Raw genomic sequence first — 22,576 nt, 5'->3', positions numbered from 1 at the left:
CCAATAATGTACCATGAGAAAACTGATAAAAAACCAAATGCATTTATAGGATTTCAATTTTCAATCACACTGATTATGTTCATTAAATCATTTGAAATGATTCACTAACAGGTTTTATTTAAAGGCTCCCATATATCATCTTTATTGCCTTGATAACACAATTTGGTGCATATGGTGATGGAGATACAGTTTGAAGGTTAAGCCCCACAGTGAGACCTGTCCTTTGACCACCAGTCTACCCCCCCCCCCCATTTAATGAAAAGTTATGCATGGGGGAAAAAATGGGTGCACCTTATCTTCTTGAAAATATAAGACGCAGACGGAGCCGGAGCAATCAGTACCCATGGCATTTCCCATGCATCCACACTTCTTCTGAGCAGGTCCCACAGTGCATTTCTACATCCAACGAGCACATTATTACTATCTAGGAAATGTGCTTCATCCTCTAGGGTATGATAAATCCATTCCACCCCGGACTCCATATGCTTTTTACTGATTAGGTGAGAATATGAGGAATGCCAAGCCAGCTTCTCTTTTTCTCTCTCCCATTCCTTTCAGGACATTCCAATGAGTAATATTCTGATGTTTATGAGCTCAAAATGTCTTCAAAGAGTTGTACATTTCTGCCATATTATGACTGAATTTTCCCACTGAAATCTGCTTAATGAAAAACTGCAAGTTTAGAAATATCATGGGAAATGTGAAACACTCACAACAAAGTTAAATGCTGAAACATCTGGGTTTGCTGTCATGTTTCCTTCATTCTTATGTAAACCCAACAGAATGTTCTTAATTTACTCAAGGATTTTAGTAACCACACTGGCATTCAGACAAGAGTCAACTATATGATAAAGATATATTTTAACAGAAAGTTTCAACTGTATTTTTCATTATTGTCATGTCAGGGAAATATTTCAATTTAGACAATATATTAATTAGCCTACAGAATTTGTTGGCAAAAACCATGGTTATATATTTGGTGTTTCATTGGGGCTTGTTGTGAGAAAAGTTCATCTGTATCTTTTTTCCCCTGAGCTCATCTGTTTGAATGTGTTTTAATCTAAAGGCTTCTGCATACATTTTTGAAATAGTTTTGGTAGACAAATATAAATTGTCCCTACATTATTAATTTCTTTACAAAACAATTACAGCATGTGAATTCCTTCAAAACTGTTTAAACGCATCTTAGCATGTAGGCTACCTAATGAAGGTGGTTAAGTGAATATCCAGAGTGTGATGGAATAGACAATAAATAAATAATTTTTATCAAAACAAAGTTTTTATTTGTTTAATATTTATAAACATAAACATATTTTCCATATTTACTTTTTGTATTTCACAGTTTTGATGACTTCACTAATGTCCAAGTCCTAGAAAAAAAAGCACCATCCAAAATATCCTGCATCTCATCCAAGGAAAAGGCTTGTGACGTCGACGGCAGCCTGCGGGAGCCGGATATCCGCCATGACCGGGAAAATCCCATATTTGGGTATTATTAGCAGGAGCAATGGCAGCTTACATTGTGTGTGAACGGCTAGCTTGACGCTGAATATTGAGTTTAAATGATCGATTTTTTTACATTTTCAGCCCATGATCGAGACGGATAAGTGGTGGATTGGAAAGTATCATTTTTAAAATGTCAAAAAGCAAGTGACTTATCCGTCAAACCACTATCAAACCGAAACCACTTAGCACGGCTTTAGCATCCTCGAGACCTTTCGTGTATTTTTTCAGCTATTCGTAACCCTCCGACGCATAACCGGTATCGACCGATCTCCATGCCCGAGCAAGGCCCGAGAATGAACAGCTTCTCCCTCGGTGAGTTGTGCTGGCTCTTCTGCTGCCCGCCCTGTCCGAGTCGCATCGCGGCCAAACTAGCGTTCCTGCCGCCCGAGCCCACGTACTCCATCCACACGGACGCGAGCGGCGCGACAAGCCTGCATCTCACCGAGCGCGCCGACTGGCAGTACTCGCAGCGCGAGCTGGACGCCGTCGAGGTGCTTGTGACCCGAACCAGCCGCGGAAACCGGGTCGGCTGCATGTTCGTCCGGTGCGCGCCGACTAGCCGCTACACGCTGCTGTTCTCTCACGGGAACGCCGTGGATCTGGGCCAGATGTGCAGCTTCTACATCGGCCTCGGGTCCAGGATCAACTGCAATGTGTTCTCCTATGATTACTCGGGTTATGGGGTCAGTACCGGGAAACCGTCCGAGAAGAACCTTTACGCTGATATCGAAGCGGCCTGGCAGGTTCTACGGAACAAGTGAGTGTTTCTGAACAGGTGCTTCTGTGTTTGTGTTGTGTTATGTTTTCATGCATTGCACATGTATTCCACAGCACTGTTAAATGCTTTGCAGTTTTCCTTCTGCTATTCATGAATGAATGAATGGATATAATGTGAAATGAGTGAATTTTATTTATTGGCTCATGAAGTTCCTTATTTTCTTATTTGATGCGTCTAGAAAAAAATCTGCATTGTCTTTGAGCTCATCCTATTTCATGAAACGCCATTATACTGGGATTATTTTTACAAACTGGTGATCGGTTTGTGTGAATATCGGTTAAGAAATATCAAACAATTGCAGAACTGTCTATCATCTTTGCAACTAAAATTAAGCAGCATTATTAATTTTTGTAGTAGCCTAATGTCAAGTGAAATTCGGCATATCGGCTGTCAGATGCTCAAACGTGTCATTATTGGCATCAGTCATAAAAAGTAGGGATGCAGGATGTATCGGCCATGTCGGTATCGGCTGATGTTCTTTATTAATATTATCGTTATCATCCAATAAGAAAATTTGGCAAATATATTTAAGCCGATAGGCTAAATTATTGATTATTTCCTTCAGCTGAGACACATCTGATGCACACCTATCGTCATAATGATTTTTAATTGCTTGAAATATGATTGAAATCACTTCAAAAAGTCTGCTGTAAAAATTGTGCGCTTATCAGTCATCAGCTTTACAATATACAGAATAATTGGTTTTCAGTATCGGCCAAAATTTTCATATTGGTGCATCCCTAATAAAAGGTCTATTCTTTTAGGTCCGTTCACACCAAGGATGACAAAGATACTTTGAACATTAAGTGGCAGAATTAGGGCTGCAACTAACGATTATTTTGATAATCGATTAATCGGACGATTATTTTTTCGATTAATCGATTAATCGGATAGAAATTAAATTAGATTTTTTTTTTATTATAACTAAATAAAACCGTAAATCAGGGTATTTATGTGTAAAAGTGTACTTTAAAAAGTACAAAAGCCACACATTGAGTTTTACTAATATCAATATTTGCATTGTTTTTAATGATAATTGCTGATGGCAAGTTGACAAACATGATTATTGTTAAAAAAATGATATCCAACATATTATGTTTTAACACAATTTTTGTTAAAACAAATTTACACAGACATGTTGTTCAGATGTGAATATCTGAACTAAAAACATCTAAAATATATAATTCATTTAATTTTTATTTAAAATTAATTATATATAAGGAATATAAGGATAAAGAATATAATATATATTATATATAATATATAAAAGAATATAATATAAGGATAAATTGATTAAATAAATATAGAAAGACTGAAAACAATTGTGTGAATGTAGAGCCGCAGTAGATCGCGTTTGAAAAACAATTAAAACTTAGTAGACAAATGCTATAAAAAGAGAACGGAATGGAGGTAACGTTACCCAGCAAGCTAACAGGCTTGAGCAAAGGACAGGAGAAATTATGCATTAGTGCACAAGCATTCGCTGAAAACCACTGAGTACAGTGACTAAAAAACAATATTTTACTGCTGCTGTTATTAACTGCCTTTGTATTTAGTGCTTCGCTTTGTAAAGACCGTTTTAATTTAACCTATTTCTGCGGTAGCGCTATTTTAATCCATCACTTACGTTGCGAGCGAACTGATTGCGCAACCTGATGCTCGAGACAAAATACAGACATCCCAAGATCCCGGAAGTCCCGGGAGTCTCCCGCAAATTGATTGCGGCTCCCTGATGCCCGCGAATTAGTTCAAACTCCCGAAATCTAGAGCGCGCAAGCAAGAGCGCGCATCCGAGACAGAAGAGACTGCTCCAAACCGTGTAGCGCGCGCGCTCGGCAGAGCGCCTGAGGGAGAGAGACCTTGCGTGTGTGTGCGTACCAGTAAACGCTCCCCGTGACGTAAGCAGACCAACTAATCGATAATGACATTCGTTGACAACGATTTTCATAATCGATTATAATCGATTTTATCGATTAGTTGTTGCAGCCCTAGGCAGAATAGAACTGCAGTCCACACTAATAATAAACAATGTTATCATGCGTTGATATGGATGCTAATAGTTATCTTTATAGTTATACATCTTGTTGTTTCTTTATTTAGTGTAGTGTCCTGTTGATTTAAATACTTGGAACCTCTTTGAACCAGCTCACTTGAGCTGAGTGATGAGACAACTAAGTTTTTATAACTGCTCAAAAACGCATCACATCCCTGTCTGACTTTTGTAAAGTTTAATAAGTTTTAAGAGCAAAAAGATTTAGAAAGTTAGAATTCGACTGATGTTTTTTTTTTTTTGGCTGGTGCTGATACTGATGTCTAAAGCAGAGTGACTGTTGGCTGATAAGATCCCAATATTATACCGTATTTAATACTTACAATTGTGTAAACTATCTTGTTAAAGTGAACAGTCGTATACAAAACATTGTCAAAATCCACATTCACACACACACAAACACACACACAAATAACTAAGTACAAATTATTTATTGACTTGTCGAATCTGTAAATAATTTGGGGGAAGTGGAGAGAAACCGCTTTTGGTTATGTGGTCGATATAACAGTCACCAGAAGTTATAATGAAAAAAAAATAATGTAGCAGTCAATTCTCATGTAATATATGTAAAAAAAACATTTTGTTTTAGACTGGCAGTGCAACGTGAAACAGGAATGGGATATCTGTCAGTTGAATGATGGCAGTCTGGCTCTTGGTAGAAAAGTCTGCAGACGATATTGTATTTTCTGTGCTGAACATTAATTTAATTCGATAAAATGTTTTAAATGGTGCTGAGAGCATTGCAGTTTTATTGGTAAATCTTATCAAATTAGCTGAAGTATTGTAGAACTTGTCAGATGCTCTCTTTCTGCTGAAATCCGTAGCGCTTTGCTTTCCACAGTATTCTGTGGTTGCAAGTTTCTGTTAGGTTGTGTGTAAGATATCTTCCTCTATATTGATTATTCATCATTAGGTCATAGTTATCTGCTGGTCTTTCGTGCTAATTCAGCCCTTTGGTCAAGTTGTTGAGGACTGAAGTCTGGTGCACTAATTGGTTCTCTTTTTTTTCTCTTTTTTGATTACCAATGGCTAATCCTATCAATTAATCCGTCTGAACAGCAGCTGACCTCATGTTTTGGTCCATGGACAGCGTTTTAACCATTGGACTTTCTACTAACCACACCGAATAGCTTATGTTTTCTTCCAGAGGCAAACTAAGACAAAATGCCCTTAGAGACTGTTTTATGGGCCTAATCCTCTTACAAACTCATTAGAAAGTTGTTTTTGGCTGATTGAAGACAATTGCATAAGGTGCCTTGTCTTTAGTAATATATAACAGGGCATGTTTACACTGGGGAGTGTAAATGTCTGTAATTATTTTTGAAGTAGGAACATTATCATTTGTTCGCACATCTGGCAGCGGAGGTTGGTTGAATACAAAATATCAATGGCTTGGTTTGTTGCTAGGCAGTATAGGGATGCACTAATACCACTTTTCCCAGAACTGGGCCGATACCAATAATTTCATTTTTGGTACTTGCCGATACCAATAACTGTATTTTCACTGAATTTGTATTTTTTATATATATATTGAGTAGAGAAACCAAATGAATCCTATTATTTGGCTTAATTTGTTTAGCAATTATATATTTCCTTCTGCTATTTTCATGCTTAATCAACCCTGCTAAAATGTATTGTATGAGCTTCTTTTACTTTCACTGTTCATTCTATTGCTCTATCATATTTCATCTAGCCTATAATTTATTTGCACAGCATAGAGCTGCTCCAGCAGGACTCATTTCTAAGAATTGGGTCAGTGGGTTCAAATGTTATACCAGTGAAATATCACAGTTCTCTATTCCAATGTAGATACTACAGTAAATACTACTTGCCTAATTAATGTAAATTTAACATTATTAAAAACAAGCAAGCAGTCAGGAATAAAAATAAGAACACAATCAAATTACAAGTATCACAAATAAATACAATGGAACAAAGAATGGCTACAAATGAAATAAGCAGTGTTTTTCTTTCTTTTTTCCGATGCTAGTTTGTCAATCAAGCTTGCCAAGAAACCATTAGGAAGTTCAAACAGTGCTTTATAGCAATAATCAATTATTTATAGAATCCGATTCTTAGTTATGTTCATTTTTGTTCTGTAAATGCTCATTTTGAAACTGTTTTGTACATTTCTGGAAGTAGCATTATATTTTTTGCATTCACTTTGTTGCTTATTCTTGTTCCTGTAGTTTCTTTACATTTCAACCATAATCAGCAGCTTATATATATATATATATATATATATATATATATATATATATAATCCATGTCTAATGTTGGACAACTCCATTGATCAACAGTTCTGCAACAGTTTGGCATGAAATCTAGTCTACTGCGCTAATGCAAAATATTGGATGCAAATGTACTTGTGCTGCATTAAGAATTGCAGTCTGAAATGATCATCGTATAGCTTAAACTGTTTGCATGTACGTGCATGCTTGTTTTATTTCTTTGTCCTTCCTATCGGTAGCTGCACTTGCAAAACTTTCTAATTACTGTACTGTGCAGCCCTTCAGTTTTACTCGTTTTAACCTTCCACTACACTGACAGCTCTTCCCTGAAATTGATCTGGTGATGTACTGCGCTTTGAAAGTAAATGATAATCTGACAGTATGGCTGGGCCATGTGGCAAAAAAATAAAATTTCGATTTTCTTTTCTGAACGATTGACCAATTACTTTTTAAAATGATTAACTAGTCATCTTAAAAACGTTACTACAACATGATTCAAGTTACTTTTCTCTTTATTAACCATCAAACAAGTTAGGTAAGTGCACCACACCTGAAATGATAAACATGGCTTTTTATTTGTTAAATGTCTTTGCAGAAAATTGGCATGAAATATTAAGGCAAATATTGTATAAACTTATATTAAACATATCCTATATGCTCAGAAATAGTGAAAATAAAGAAAAATGCTAAGCATTTCTTTGTCAAAAAGTAGACATTGGGTCTCATTCACTAATAATTGCTTGGATTATTTCGTATTTGTACGCACAGGAGAACTTCTCACAAAAAATCTCTGAAAAACCTACGAAACATCTCTGTCGGTATTAACCAGACATTTGATGGACACCATTGACGTCTTCCATAGTCAATGGGGTCCATCAACTGCCGTATTGTCAGCATGTCTAATTGTAACATTGGCTAACATTTTTACTCAAAACTGCGCATTCTCTATTTAAAAATTATAAAATCGTGGAAAAACATTAAATTCGAATGAATCGAAAAAATCTGAAAAATTGCCCAGCCCTATCTGACGGAGTCGGAGTCTGTTGTATGTTTGCTAGCGTAACAGTAGTAAGTTATTCCATTCTTTGTAGATTCCACAGGATGTGCAAACATTTGCTATAGATGTTAATGTCATGTTTATTTGCTAATGCAAAGATCATAATCGCACTGAACTGTATTTCAGAGTTGACGGAGTAATTTAAAATTCATTGGATTGTGAAATGAGTTTAATATTAGGTGAATGCCAGAAACAACAGTTCGAGGACCCTCAGTGCTGCCTGCTGATTGTGACATTTTGAAATTGTTTTATCAGTTCTCCAAAGTTATTATAGCTTTTTAAAAACATGTTTTTTTTGTTTGTTTTTTGAAGAAATGTAATTGGAAAGAAAGCCGTTAGTCCAATCGCTTGGAGTAACACTCGGCCATCAACAAGCCGTATGATTTGCCATTAGTATCTAGCAAAAACTCTGCAGCATGAGTTACATGATGGTGAAGTATAATATTTTGGGTATTTTTTATATATTTTAATATTTTGGCATTATAGTGATGCTTAGCAATTGATATCCTCCATTACGGATACAAGTTTAAAGTTTAATCTGAATTTGAACTGTTATGTTTGTATTCAACGCAAAGGTGGAAGCTTTCAAACTCATTTGAATAAATTAAAACTCATTAAACTGAGAACATGGCTCTTGGTACATTTTTAATGCTAATCTGTTTTAAGTATTACCATATCAGCACCTAGCACCTTTTTGAGGCCATTTTCTCCTTCCAAACATTTGCCCGGATTTATCCGGGGTGTTTGCTCAAGTAAGATAATGCACGAAGGATTTTACTTTTTAATGTGTCATTTACCTCCTCTGCACTTCCTCCTGGGGTTTCTGGCCTGTATTTGGTCCATTGTGCATTTGGCAAGTCCTTTTCAGTTTATGGAACGTAATGCATTTCAAATAGGCAGAATTACTTGGACAGTCCAGAGGAACTGGACTTTTGTCCTTTTTGAATGCCATGGTCAGCTGGGAGCATTTTCTCCAGCTTAAGTATGGTGAGCAGTTTCTATAACCATAACTTTGTGCTTCTTACCATTAATCTGTTACAGTTTATGTTCTAGAAGTAACTTGTGAAATGAATTATTAATTCAGTCTTACGGCCCTCAGTTTCAGTCTTACGATCCTCTTCAGGCGATAATATTTTCTGTATTCTTTGCTCCTGCTTGTTACTGTCCAGGTGTGTGTGGGGTAGCAGGGGTTTATGCACGTAATGAATTAACTTCAGAGGTTTTCTGAGGCAAAAAGTGCATCAATTAAACTTTCCTAAAGTCATCAGAAAGAGGAAAAAAATTCCCATTACAGTTTTAAAACTTAAAGTGTTCATTAAATTCAGCCTGACAGTGCAGGTTTCGCTGTAGCACTCCCAGTGTCTTTCCCCTTCTCGTGTGAATTATTTACAGTGCACCTAATGAACCAGACAGAGCTGCCACGGGATGTTGGATGGCAAATTCTGGTCGGTTACCTGCAAGTTCAGCGCTATGGTTGAATGTAGTGCTAAACTTGAGATTAAAATTTAAGAAAAGTAGCTGAATATTGTCACATTTTTCACTTTTGTATCGTATTATTTTCTTCCCAAAAGTGCAAGTTAAGGTTTCTTGCATCACAAACGAAATTTAGCTTTACCTGATTAGTTTCCACCCTATTTCTGATTTATTTTTGCTACTGTAGTGTTAAGATTTTTAGAAGTTACGATTGGCTAACCTCTGTATCTGTGTAATTGTTCATCAGGATTGGTCGAGCTGCTGATTTCTGAAGAGTTGTTGATGTTTCAAACTATTATTTAAAAAAGCACTATAGAAAAAATCTTTGTCCATTTAAATCTCATTGTTTTGTTTTGCATTTCATGCAGTCCTTAGGCAGAGCTGAATTTTTTCTAGTTTGTGATGGGACAATTTGCTGCAACTGGAGGCTTTCACTGGAAATGCGACAGTTGCCTTGGAGTTATGGCACTTGCACACGTGTGCACATTTTATTCAGCTTTACTACTGTTGTAGCCCCAGAGCTTGGGAGAATGAAACGAGTCTAAAAGGTTTTAGAGGACAACGCCATGATTACAGCACGTACATTTTATGCTCCAATGTAGTCTTAATACAATAGTATTCTTATTAGAAAAGAACATGGAGTTACATAGACAGAGTGAGCAGATTAGCTAGGCGTGTTTGCTGTTATTGTTTTATGTCCTTGTGTTAAGGACACCAAGATGTCGATCAAGCTTTTCCTGAAGCTGTATGCAAATAAAACAGTATTTTTCCACTTAATGATTTTATGATGCTCGTATCGAACCATACGTTCCACTCAGAATGCTTAATGCTATAAAAAAAAGCATACAGCCCCAAAAGGATCATTGCTTTGCTGTATTTACTGTCAACCTTCAAGGTTACTGTTTCAACTGCCTATGTTGAAACTGCATTTATTTTAAGGCAAATTGTTTGCATGTCACGCAGTCCTTAGACAGTTTCTGTTAATAAATATTTCTTGCTATATTTCTTGGTCAATTTCCCTGTTATTATTTGAGGAAGGTCTTAAAGAAATAAAATCTACTTTCGCTCACTCTTGCTACTCTTGACTTTAAAAGCAGGAAAAACACAGTGAAAGGGGAAACAGACTTTAAAGACAAAGCTTCCTCTGTAATTACTGTACTGTGTGCACTGGTTCCTCAGTTTGACTATTTTAACCTTCCTCTTTGCTTACAGCTCTGCCCTGAAAATGATCTGCATGGCTGATCAATGGTTCACTCTTGGACGGATAGATTTTTATTTTTTACACTTTTCTTGAATTCTGGGATATTTCTTGCCCATTTAGCAGTCTGGAATAGAAAATTGACCTTTCACAGCCTCCATCTGAAGACGCTTATCATTTATTGGGGGTAGCAGTAATTCAAGTTTACATTGAACTCACCGTGGACCATCTTTAGCATACAAATGATTGTTAAAATGATTTAAGTCTTAAATATTAAAAGCAACTAGAGTTTTATATTTTCTGAAGAAAATGTGAGTTTTACCAATGCAAAACTCTGCCACAATGCTAGGATGTTGAGTAGAATGTTACTCTGTGGTTGAAAAGGTTTTCTTGATGGTTGCTTACTGGCAATTCTTGGCAATTCCTTCTGATGTTTTGGTTTATAGGTCCCTCCTTGTCTGCAAGTAGAAAATCATAACTCTGCCCAATTAGAACAGTCAGTAAAGAAATAAGAACAAATAATCAAATTATGAGGATTAGAACAAATAAATACAATAGAACAGGCATGCATATGAAATAAACAGTGCTTTTCATGTTTTTCAGATAGGTTTAACAGTAGTTTAATCAAATGTAAAATACCGTAATTCCTCAAATAAAAACTTCTGACAGTGGCCGGGGGCGGGGTCAACACAGACAAATAAAGGCCGGTCTTAAATTAAGGCTGGGGAAAATTTTTAGTGTTGATGGGTAATCTCCTAAGTGCCTTTCATATAATGACATAATGTAACATACTCATTTTCCACTAGATATTTTCCTCTACATCTCATTAGCAATTTCAATTTCGGCGCGTGACACAACGTGACATCACTGCCAAATTCAAACTGTGCTTTTGCGCCATTCATATCAGATACACAGTGTAAGTAACTATAAAGTTTACTCTATTATTCTCACAGTTCACCAGCCACCTACTTTCATGTATCTTGGGAGAAACTGATGAATCCACGTGCTGTAATAAATCCAACAGACCGGAATCTCTGAACTGCGGCCCAAACAAACATCTCACGTTACAGATCAAGATCATTTATAAAGGTCTTTTAAACGACAAAACAAACTCACTTGCATGTATTTGAGAATCGGAATAGAAGATAGTTGATGACATGACAAGCAAGTTTGTTAATATTTAGAAATAAAAGTGCTACATCTGTCATACAGCGCTATTTTGGCTGTGGTGAATCACGTGCCAAGCATGGCGCGTCACCATGGAAACATGGTGGGCGGGGGGATCGCGATGCCGTCTCAACATAGTGATGTCTGTCAGCCATCGCAATAGGTGATTGCATCATACATCTCCAAATCCTATTATTTATCAAAGAGATGGAATTAGAAATAAAGGCATGCCTCTAACAAAAGCCTGCTTCAAATAAAAGCCTGTTATCTTCTGCAGTTCAGGTAAATAAAGGCCCCGGTCTTTATTTGAGGAATTACAGTAACTGCGTAGTCTTCACTGTATAAATTTAATGTAAATAATCCTTATAGTTACAAAAGGTATTCAGTCAAGAGTAGAGTGTTCCCTCAACCTTCTCAACGAACCACATGATTTTGAGGTTTCATTCATGTATTAAGTTTAATTGTTGGGGTTTGGGATTTTAGATCCCCAAAGTATGAGCAATAGTAATTCTGACTTCAAACTTATACCCAGGAGTGAATGATCTTCCTGTTCCTTGGAGACCCTGCCCTGTCTATCACTCCAGTCACTGGATCAGCATTTTCCCAGACATTTTCCCAGCCGCCCCCCTAATCTCTCTGTAAAGAGTAAGTAGGTGTGTTTCTATTCAGTTCCTATTCATTGCGTGCCGTTTTTCCATGCCTGCCAGTTAATCCAATTTCAGAGCGACATCTTTTCATAATTCCCAGGAGGACGGACAGCAGTTTTAATCAGAGAACGTACACCGGTATGATTTATCGGATAAGCTTGAGCCTGAGACTTAAATGGTCCATGGCTCCCCATCCCACTTTCCCATTTCAGATTAAGGTTTTTCTCCCTTTGAACACAGGACATGGGGCCCCTACTAGTAAACTGTTTACAGCAAAGCAGTAAATCCCAAATGATAAGAGGAGCAGCCGGTCACTAGAACCTTTCAATGAAAACGGCAGCAAACTTACAAGGGTGGTTTCAGTGGTGTGATGGACTTAGATTGTTTTGCACCGACCAAATAGAAAAGGAGAAATGTGCTTCTATTAAATTACTTTGAGTTCAAGGCAGCACCCAACTAGCTGACTCGAAACAACTAAATTTTTTTATTGGGGCTTTTTTTCTGACATCTCACCCTCATCTGTTAGGGGTCGGTCGTGCTCTCAGATTCAAAATGAAATCGAGATGATGGACTAAACGGTTGTCTTTCTCTTGGATGTTTATTTGTTTCCTTCTGAAATAAGAATAGAATAACCGCACAAACCGTTGTAGTACACTGAATTATGATGCAGTTTGTGGAGTCATTTTATACTGTTAATGGGATAGTTCACTCAAAAATTCTAATATATTTAATCCTTATGTTGATTCAAACCTAAATGCAAAAGATATTTTGAAGAATTTTTTGTTCCAAAACAAACCATTGACTTTCATTAAATGGACCGATATTGATTGAACAGTCTTACTACAAAATATCATCTTTTGTGTTCTACAAAATAAAAAAGTCTGGTTCCCTTTTTGGAATGACAGATGAGTAAATGACAGATAAGCTGCGTTTCCACCGAAATTCCCCGGAACAATTTGTCCCAGGAACTTTTTTCCCCCAGACCTGTTGCTTTCTTGAAATGGTGCTTGAAATGAAATGCTGCGTGGAGTCAACCAATCAAAATGCGGCATGAACCCAACCAATCAGCATGTTCAATGCCTAAGTCCCACCCCCTGAAAGTTCCTGAAATTTGAAAAAGTACTACCTCGCAAGCAGGGACTTTCTGAGAGGGACATTTTTACCTGGAACTTCATTTAGACCTTGGTTCCTGCGGTCGAAACACGAGTACCACCCCAAAGTTCCTTGTACCTGAGGAAAGTTCCTGTGGTGGAAATACGGTTATAGATTACAGATTTTTAAATTTTGGGTTAACTATCCCTATACTCTATAAAATATTTGTGTCCCTTTGAGTGCTCCGGAAAGGAGTTTCCATTTTTGAACTTCCAGTTCCATCATCCCAATGTTTTATTTTATTTAATTTAATTTTTTAAGGGTTTTTGGTTAAATATCCTAAAATAAGGACTGTAGTTTGAACAAATTTAAGATATGTTCATGTTTTCTATGACACACAATACATCAGTAAGACTCCACTTGTGATTTAAGCATTTATGTCTTGAAAAGAAGTTTCTAACATGTGGATAAATAGTATTGGGAAAACTAATGGGAAAATCCTGTTACATTTTTGTGGTGGGAACCAGGGTGATGCAGACTTCCAGGTAACTCAAAGTCATCCCTTGCGGCACTCTATGGGGCAGCTTTACTGAGGGGGATAAAAGATTTATAATCGGTAAAAAGACTGTTCTGACCTTTCTTATTTTTTAAATCTTTTAAGTGTAGTTAAACCCCTCAGTATAACAACTGGCATTTGCTGAAAGAAACGTTTAGACCAGATCCAAGGAGGATAGTAGATTATCAGTTCATCAGTATGAGAAGTAGCTCAGTGGTCTCAAAGACCTCAAGAGGCCACCACAGACTACTAGTGCGGCTGTATCTCCGTCTGATTCATCTACTAGTCTGTCAATGAGGCTTATGACTGAGAAATGGTTAGTAAGAAGCTTGCATCACAGTGTGAGGGTTGAGCTGAGAAAGGAAGCAAGTGTCTTCTGCAGTGAAGCTTGGACTAATTTTTGACCGCCCAGGGTTTGTGTGACAGACATAGCAGCCATAAAATCTAGCTCGTCCTCCCTCTGCTTTTTACACCTACGCGGTATTTACCACAGTTCAGCTCTCTTCACTGATCCTTTTAAATTAGCTCACTACACTTCTTGTAGTCCTTCCCAGTTCTGTGAATACGTTTCTGTTGCCGACTGCATGCTAACTACACCTGCATGTTCAGGCACGTGTCTTTTATATACTGTATTCCGGATGCTGGAATAACACTCTTGAGGACCTGAGGTCAAGAAAATCATGCTCTGTATTCGATTCAGCTCTGATTGGGCCTACTGTGTCGGCTGCTGATTTTCAGTTGTGACTCTTTGACAAAACTAGGATGAAATTTCTGTTTATGCTCTTTATATTATGCAAGCTTTGAAATAATTGAAATGAATTCCAGCTAGCTTATGACGGATATTTTGGTTGTTGTATCGTATTACTGTATAGTGGTGGTTCTCAACCTTTTTTACTCAAAGGCCCTTCATTGTCCAACACAATATTCAAATGCCCCCCGTGTAGGCTAAGATGATTTTAAGTATTTTTTTTTTCTTCAGGACAATAAGTTTATTGTCCTTTTCTCATTTATAACCACATAACAAGTACACATGCTTACACCCTTTTACATATACATCTTCAATTTACACTTTTTAAAGGAAGAAAAATAATAATAATAAAAAAGTTAAAATAATAAAAAATAAAGTAAAATATGAATGAATGAATTTGTTAGAGACAGTGTTTACAAAGTCTTTTTCTGTAAGGTTTACATTCCCAGTTTATATGATATTTATGTATGGCTCCCACAGCTGATCAAAGTATTTCCTTTTGCATTTAGCAATATAAGATAGCCTTACCAGTCCGATACAGTTTGATATCTCCTTTATCCACATTTTCATGGACAGAGCATCCATACTCTTCCAGCATAATGCAATGGCTCTTCTGGCTTGAAGCAGACCAAAGTCTAAGTTTAATCTGTCTTGATGTTTGTGTATAAAGTCCATTGGATACATTCCAATAATACAAAGTTTAAAGGAATTTTAATGTTAAACATGTTTGACATACATTTTATAACCTCCTTCCAGAAGTTTTGTATTTTTGGACATTCCCATAGGCAATGATATAATGTACCTATCCAAAAATTTAGAACACACATCTGGAATATTACCGGACATTTAATGAAGTTTGACAGGTGTTATATAGGTTCTCATTAACCTATTAAAGTTTGTGCTTTAAGACATGCATATTTCCCGTCTGCCTCATCTACACTCACCTAAAGGACTATTAGGAACACCTGTTCAATTTCTCATTAATGCAATTATCTAATCAACCAATCACATGGCAGTTGCTTCAATGCATTTAGGGGTGTGGTCCTGGTCAAGAAAATCTCCTGAACTCCAAACTGAATGTCAGAATGGGAAAGAAAGGTGATTTAAGCAATTTTGAGCGTGGCATGGTTGTTGGTGCCAGACGGTGTATTTCACAATCTGCTCAATTACTGGGATTTTCACGCACAACTAGGGCTGGGCGGTATATCGAGTTTGTACAATATATCGATATTTTTTATCCTCACGATATGGAATGAGGCAATACCGTTTATATCGATACAGTAGTTTGATACGAGCACATCTGAAAAATAGCGGAGGACGCAGTGTGAGCTCCTGCAGTGAAAGTACATGGTAGCCTACAATTTGTCCTAAACATGACACAAGCTTATATTAAGCGCTTTAAAATAACTGGTAAGATATAGTTAACAAGTTTAAAGCAGCTTGCCCTGTCAGATGCTCTGACAGACTGTTGCTGACTGACAGATAAATAACTTACTTGTTTAATGCGTTTGAGACGTGGTGCTTTCCTCAGTGCTTAACTTACATTTCACAGGTATATTCTCCATCTGTAAATGTTAGAAAATCAAACAAATATGTCCATTTCACTGTCAGGAGAGGACGAGCTTCTTCAAGTGAATCTCCGCTAAAATTCAAGCTTCCGGTAATGAGCGCCGCCGCGCGCATGTGCGCCAAACAGACAAGCACAATAGAATAGTAGCGCAATAATTCTGACTAAAATATACATAGGCTATTGCTAAAATATTTGTTGTTGGAGACAATAAATGTGCCATATGTGGAATTTTAAACCTACAAGTATATTTTTATGAAAGTGACCATTATAATGAGGTAATCAAATGCAGGCTAATATAATTAGTTTGTCCTTTTTTTATTTTCATTTTTAGTTTAGCCTTTAGTCATTTTAAAAACAAAAGAATTATATTAGTTTTTAGTTTGTTACAATGTAATGTGATTTTAACCACCTTTTTGCACATAATATATTGCATAGCCTACATTACATTCACTATATTTGTTTCCATATCCTTCAATTTCAACATTGTTTGGATATCCTTGAGCAGGATGTGAAATATTTTTTTTTAAATAAATACAGATTTTCTTTATCCAAGTAGAAAAACGTAGAAAGTACCGAGATATATATCGTATATCGCCTTTTAACCAAAAAATACCGAGATATGATTTTTTGACCATATCGCCCAGCCCTACGCACAACCATTTCTAGGGTTTACAAAGAATGGTGTGAAAAGGGAGAAACATCCAGTATGCGGCACTCCTGTGGGAGAAAATGCCTTGTGGATGCTAGAGGTCAGAGGAGAATGGGCCTACTAATTCAAGCTGATAGAAGAGCAACTTTGACTGAAATAACCACTCGTTACAACTGAGGTATGCAGCAAAGCATTTGTGAAGCCACAACACGCACAACCTTGAGGCGGATGGGCTACAACAGCAGAAGACTCCACCGGGTACCACTCATCTCCACTACAAATAGGAAAAAGAGGCTACAATTTGCAAGAGCTCACTAAAATTGGACAGTTGAAGACTGGAAAAATGTTGCCTGGTCTGATGAGTCTCGATTTCTGTTGAGACATTCAGATGGTAGAGTTAGAATTTGGCGTAAACAGAATGAGAACATGGATCCATCATGCCTTGTTACCACTGTGCAGGCTGGTGGTGGTGTAATGGTGTGGGGGATGTTTTCTTGGCACACTTTAGGCCCTTAGTGTCAATTGGGCATCGTTTAAATGCCACAGCCTACCTGAGCATTGTTTCTGACCATGTCCATCCCTTTATGACCACCATGTACCCATCCTCTGATGGCCATTTCCAGCAGGATAATGCATCATCATGTCACAAAGCTTGAATCATTTCAAATTGGTTTCTTGAACATGACAATGAGTTCACTGTACTAAAATGGCCCCCACAGCCACCAGATCTCAACCCAATAGAGCATCTTTGGGATGTGGTGGAACGGGAGCTTTGTGCCCTGGATGTGCATCCCACAAATCTCCATCAACTGCAAGATGCTATCCTATCAATATGGGCCAACATTTCTAAAGAATGCTTTCAGCACCTTGTTGAATCAATGCCACGTAGAATTAAGGCAGTTCTGAAGGCGAAAGGGGGTCAAACACAGTATTAGTATGGTGTTCCTAATAATCCTTTAGGTGAGTGTATATCTTCCTGTATATCCATTTTCGAGGCATTTAATTTGTTCAATGTTGATTCAGTAGTGTGTTTGATTTAAGTATTTCTGCTGTAATTATGAGAAACTGTATTGATATAGGAGAATTTATATATTTAAATAGGATTAATTTTGTGATTCTAGACGTTCTAAGAACTGTAATCTTAAATAATCAATAGTTATTGAGGGGGAAAATAAATGATTTCAGTTTACAATTTAGGGCTTTGACTCCGAACTTCGTTATTCGAATAAAATTTGAATATTGTAAAAAATAATGATATTCAAACGAATATTAGGAAGTCTTTAATATTCGAACCTGTTATGGGCATTATTTTGTGTAAATGTGTTTGCTTGTAAACGTTGTTTAAATTCAGATTCCGAGGCTTTTTCACGCCTGGTGAAGTTGTGAATCACAAGATCATTAGCAAGGCAATTATTGGTCATCTGGGCTCCTGTAGGTGATGTTAGTGTCCTGGTTAGCGCAGCGCCTATTTTGTATATCAAAACAATGGCCACGCCAATGCCTACAACAACAACTCCTGACGAGGAGTTCGAAATCTACACTCCTGACAATTTGAAAAGCAACGTGTGGTGCTTTACATTTTACCAGGTATTCGTTCACTGTTAACATCCTTCTGTGAATGGTAACTTAAGCCTTCTTGAATCGTTTTGACATCGATGAGCTAATGTTAGACCGCTGAACTTTTAGTCATCATGAAAACAAACAGTGTAATGGAGTGCATCAGAGCAGCATCAAGAATATCAAATACATTGCCGACAAACTCTTATTTGCATCTTAAGTTTATTACCAATAATAATGACAGGTTTGCGAAAAGTGTAGAACTCGGTGACGGTGAGCTCTTGCAAAACACCTCTTCAGCACAGAAACGCATCTGATTGGCCGATGCGTTCAACAGACATGTCTGTGATTGGCTACAATGCTCAACGCTGCAAAAGCACGTTGCAAGTACCTTTAATGTAGAGGTAAAAATATTAATAAAACCGTAATAGCCTATGCACTTTTCATGATTAGGTAAGTTAATCGCGGCAGCTGTAATCTTATTCACATTTGTTTTTCTGATTAATTGTTTTGCTCTGAGAAAGACATGGTAATAAAATATTTGGGGCTATACTTAAAACATTCGGGGCTTAAGCCTCCTTAGCCCTAGCGCCGCGGCATTTAATGGTCAAAATATTAATAATTAATATTTGAATACATTCGAATATTAATATTAATAAACAAACTTTGAATAAGATTTTTGGGCAAAAGTCAAAGCCCCAGTTTACATCTTGATTTATGCATCGTATTAGCATTTGAATTTTGACATGAGTTGTAATCTATTAATAATTATATTAATTTTCAATACTTTTAAGTCATACACCGCCCCCCTTGGAAGCTTTTGAAGACACCTAGTGACCCCTGGCCTCCTGGTGGAGAACCCCTGACTGGTCATTTACTCAGCCTAATTGTCGTTCCAAACCAGTATAGCTCTGGAAAAAATTAAGAGACCACTGCAAAATGATCAGTTTATCTGGTTTTTCTATTTATAGATATGTGTTTGGGTAAAATTAAATTTTTTGTTTTATTCTATAAACTACTGAAAACATTTCTCCCAAATTCCAAATCAAAATATTTTCATTTAGATCATTTATTTGCAGAAAACGATAACTGGTCAAAGTAACAAAAAGATGCAGTGTTGTCAGACCTCGAATAATAGAAAGAATATTCATATATTCATTTTTAAACAACACAATACTAATGTTTTAACTTAGGAAGAGTTCAGAAATCAATATTTGGTGGAATAACCCTGATTTTCAATCACAGCTTTCATGCGTCTTGGCATGCTCTCCACCAGTCTTTCACATTGATGCCACTCCTGGTGCAAAAATTCAAGCAGCTCGAATTTGTTTGATGGCTTGTGACCATCCATCGTCCTCTTGATCACATTCCTGAGGTTTTCAATGGGGTTCAGGTCTGGAGATTGGGTTGGCCATGACAGGGTCTTGATCTGGTGCAGTTTTTCCCACAGAATGACAGTGTAACTGTGGGGGGGCAGGGTTAGGGCTGCGCGTGTGCATCGATATTGACTACCAGCTATATGCAGTGTGCTAACCTTGAAAATCCAGCTGTATTTTAACAATACCTTAGCTCTCCTTATTAGCTAGGCTCCTTGCATGCTGGCTAATAACTTTTTTTAAAGCTGGGTCTCCAACATTGACAGCTCTGTGTTGGACAGATTTGTGCAGCGGTGTTCCATGAGGGAGAGAGGGCGTGAGAAAATCATAAATTTTCAGCTTTCTCCAACATCTGGTCGTAGGGCTGGGCGATAAAACGATAACGATATGTATCGCGATAGACACGTAATCAATATCAATAAAAAATGCGTTCGATAAACCGTTCAATAATTATTTTATTTTTATTACATCGCTTCTAGGATAGGTATCGCACACTGGACGCGCACCCACTTTCTCAGTTTATAGCGCCATGTGTTTAAAATTCGAACACATTATTCTCTATGAGTGTACACGCACTCATTTACAAAAATGAGCTGACTGAATGAAAATTGCTGATGTTATCGGATTTATAGGTGAGATTCTCAATTCATGCAGTTAACGGATGCTCTGAGGTAAAGTGTAGCAACGATTGTATTTAATTGTACAGTACAATCATAACATAGTACAGACCTTATCTTAATTTCATAATGTCCTTAAACATAGCCTAACAATATTGCTGGGCATAAACTGAGAAAGTGCGCGTCCGGTGTGTGATACCTCTAGTTGTTCTTGACGCGACGCAACGCTTCTCATCTGGTGTGCGACCCCCTTAACAGTATGGTTGCGCCATATCGTTGTCTCGTGTTGGATTCTTCAGTAACAGAGCCGGCGTGGAGTGATAAGTGGAAAATAAGTTCCGCAGCGATTGTTGATAAAACAGGAAAAGTCAGCTTGCCAGTATGGCAGTTTTTTGGATTTTATAAGTCTGACCGTAGTCAGACCAATGTCGTCTGCAAATAAAGCAAGACCGTCGTCGGTTTCTCTGTTTATTTAACACATTGCACTGTTTTATTGCTCTTTTTTTTTTTAAGCATTTCTTATGTATTCTTTAATTTTGCACCTTAATTTTAAGAGATAATCAAGTGTTCACTTATGTTTACATTTTAATTATTTGATGTTTTCCATGGTTGTTGAAATTTCTGCTAATATATTATAATCAGAGGAAGTTAAGTTTAAAATAAAAAATGTTTAAATGTAGTCTAATATATTTGTCTCTTGGTCCTTTAAATAGGTCATAAAAAATATCAATAATTATCGATATCGACCGTTATGAAACACTTATATTGTGATACAGTTTTTAGCCATATCGCCCAGCCCTACCTGGTCGTCTAATGGTTAGACGGAGACCTAGCGAGGCCAACAAACGACAGTGTCGCGCACCCATTAATATATATAAATACATACATATATATATATATATATATATATACACACAAATGTGTTAATTTTTTTGTAACACTTCTGTTTACAACATATTTTGAAGAACGTTTGGACCTTCTTGTATAGTCGACAACCTTCTGAGCTTCTTCTTCAAAAAAAAAAGTTTAGTGTACTAAACTTTTGGGTGTACTATCCCATTTTTTTTTTAACCAGGAAGGCAAATTCAAATTTGCTTGAGTATTTGCATTTTATTGCATCTGTGTGGTGTTTGACTCTATTTGACTCCATTGTGAGAAGTAATCTCATGAACCTGAGGTAAGCTGGTGTTGGTAGGTCACTCCTGACTGAGCAGAAAAGCAGTGAAAGGATTTTAAAGTGCTTTGGGAGCTTGTAAATGCAATAAATTAAACCTTTTTCAACATGTACATGTGGAGTGTCTCTTTAAAGAGACGTGAGGTCAGAGGACAACCTCTTAAGAAAGCCGTTTCTTACTGCCAACACACAGACAGGTGAAAGCATGTATGTCACACTGTATTACTGAACATTTATACTGGATGTTACATGGGTGCAGTCATTTTCTTGAGCATAGATAATAACGTGCCCTCCCTGACAGTTAAGAACTGAGTCTTTGGTGTCAATGGCGGGTTTGAAGTTTTAGGGTTATTATTTGTAATTGCAAGTGGGATTGGCATGTTAGAATGAAACTCATGTCAGACTTTGTGACTTTATTACTTAGTATTCAGTAGTTCTGTTCCAAAACAGAATTAACTGCCTTGCTGTCTACTGCCTACATAGGCAGCATCCTAAATGCAATTGCGATTGATTTGGAATGCAATAGATAGGCAATGAATATCTGTGAATCATACAAATAGTGCTTCTCGCCTTCAATGCATTGGAGAATCAACTCAGAATTGAGTCCAATAGAGTTCGGGATTAACACTGAATTTATTTCAATGTTTTTTTCCAATATTAATATCAGTATTTTTACTCAATATCTATAATCCTTGTTGCACGTTTGTAGGTGACTCACTTGGATTTGGAACTGATCCAGTATCACGCATGATGTGAATAAAGTCTTAAAATCGTTTCAGAGCTGTTCAAAAGGGGCAAAACAAACGTCCCTGAATTGTAACCTTGCTAGAATTGAACTGCTTTGGATTCTTCTCACAGTGCACTGGAGCTATGAAGTTTTTGTCTGTGCAAGGGCAGCTAATGAATGCCTGAAAATTAGTAATGGATAAAGCTCAAGTTATCTGTAATGCCGGCTAATTAAAATGCCCTTTTCACCCGCAGCTAGGAACACTGAACCACATCCTTGTGACATTCATTTACTGCAGAGACAAAATAGCATGTGGATGAAGATGCATGAAGTCTTCTAATCCTGCACAGCTGGGTGGCCATGTTAAGAAGGATTTCACCAGCAAATTAACACCAACTTGTTA

The 22,576-nt window shown here is 37.1% G+C and overlaps 1 protein-coding gene across 1 annotated transcript in view; it reads left to right on the top strand.

Moving 5' to 3' along the window:
• The first annotated feature begins 1,481 nt into the window (after nucleotides 1–1,481).
• Nucleotides 1,482–22,576, top strand: part of abhd17c (abhydrolase domain containing 17C, depalmitoylase) — a 49,490-nt gene continuing 28,395 nt past the window's right edge. The window contains exon 1 of the mRNA XM_077228065.1: nucleotides 1,482–2,263. Within this exon, the coding sequence (XP_077084180.1) occupies nucleotides 1,779–2,263 (485 nt within the window). The 5' untranslated portion in view covers nucleotides 1,482–1,778. The remainder of the gene's footprint in view (nucleotides 2,264–22,576) is intronic.

The sequence above is a fragment of the Siphateles boraxobius genome, unplaced genomic scaffold, assembly GCF_051911475.1.
Source record: "Siphateles boraxobius isolate OS27281-9 unplaced genomic scaffold, OSU_SipBor_1 130, whole genome shotgun sequence".
In the NCBI taxonomy this organism is placed as follows: domain Eukaryota; kingdom Metazoa; phylum Chordata; class Actinopteri; order Cypriniformes; family Leuciscidae; genus Siphateles; species Siphateles boraxobius.
This window is presented reverse-complemented; position numbering and strand designations above follow the sequence as displayed.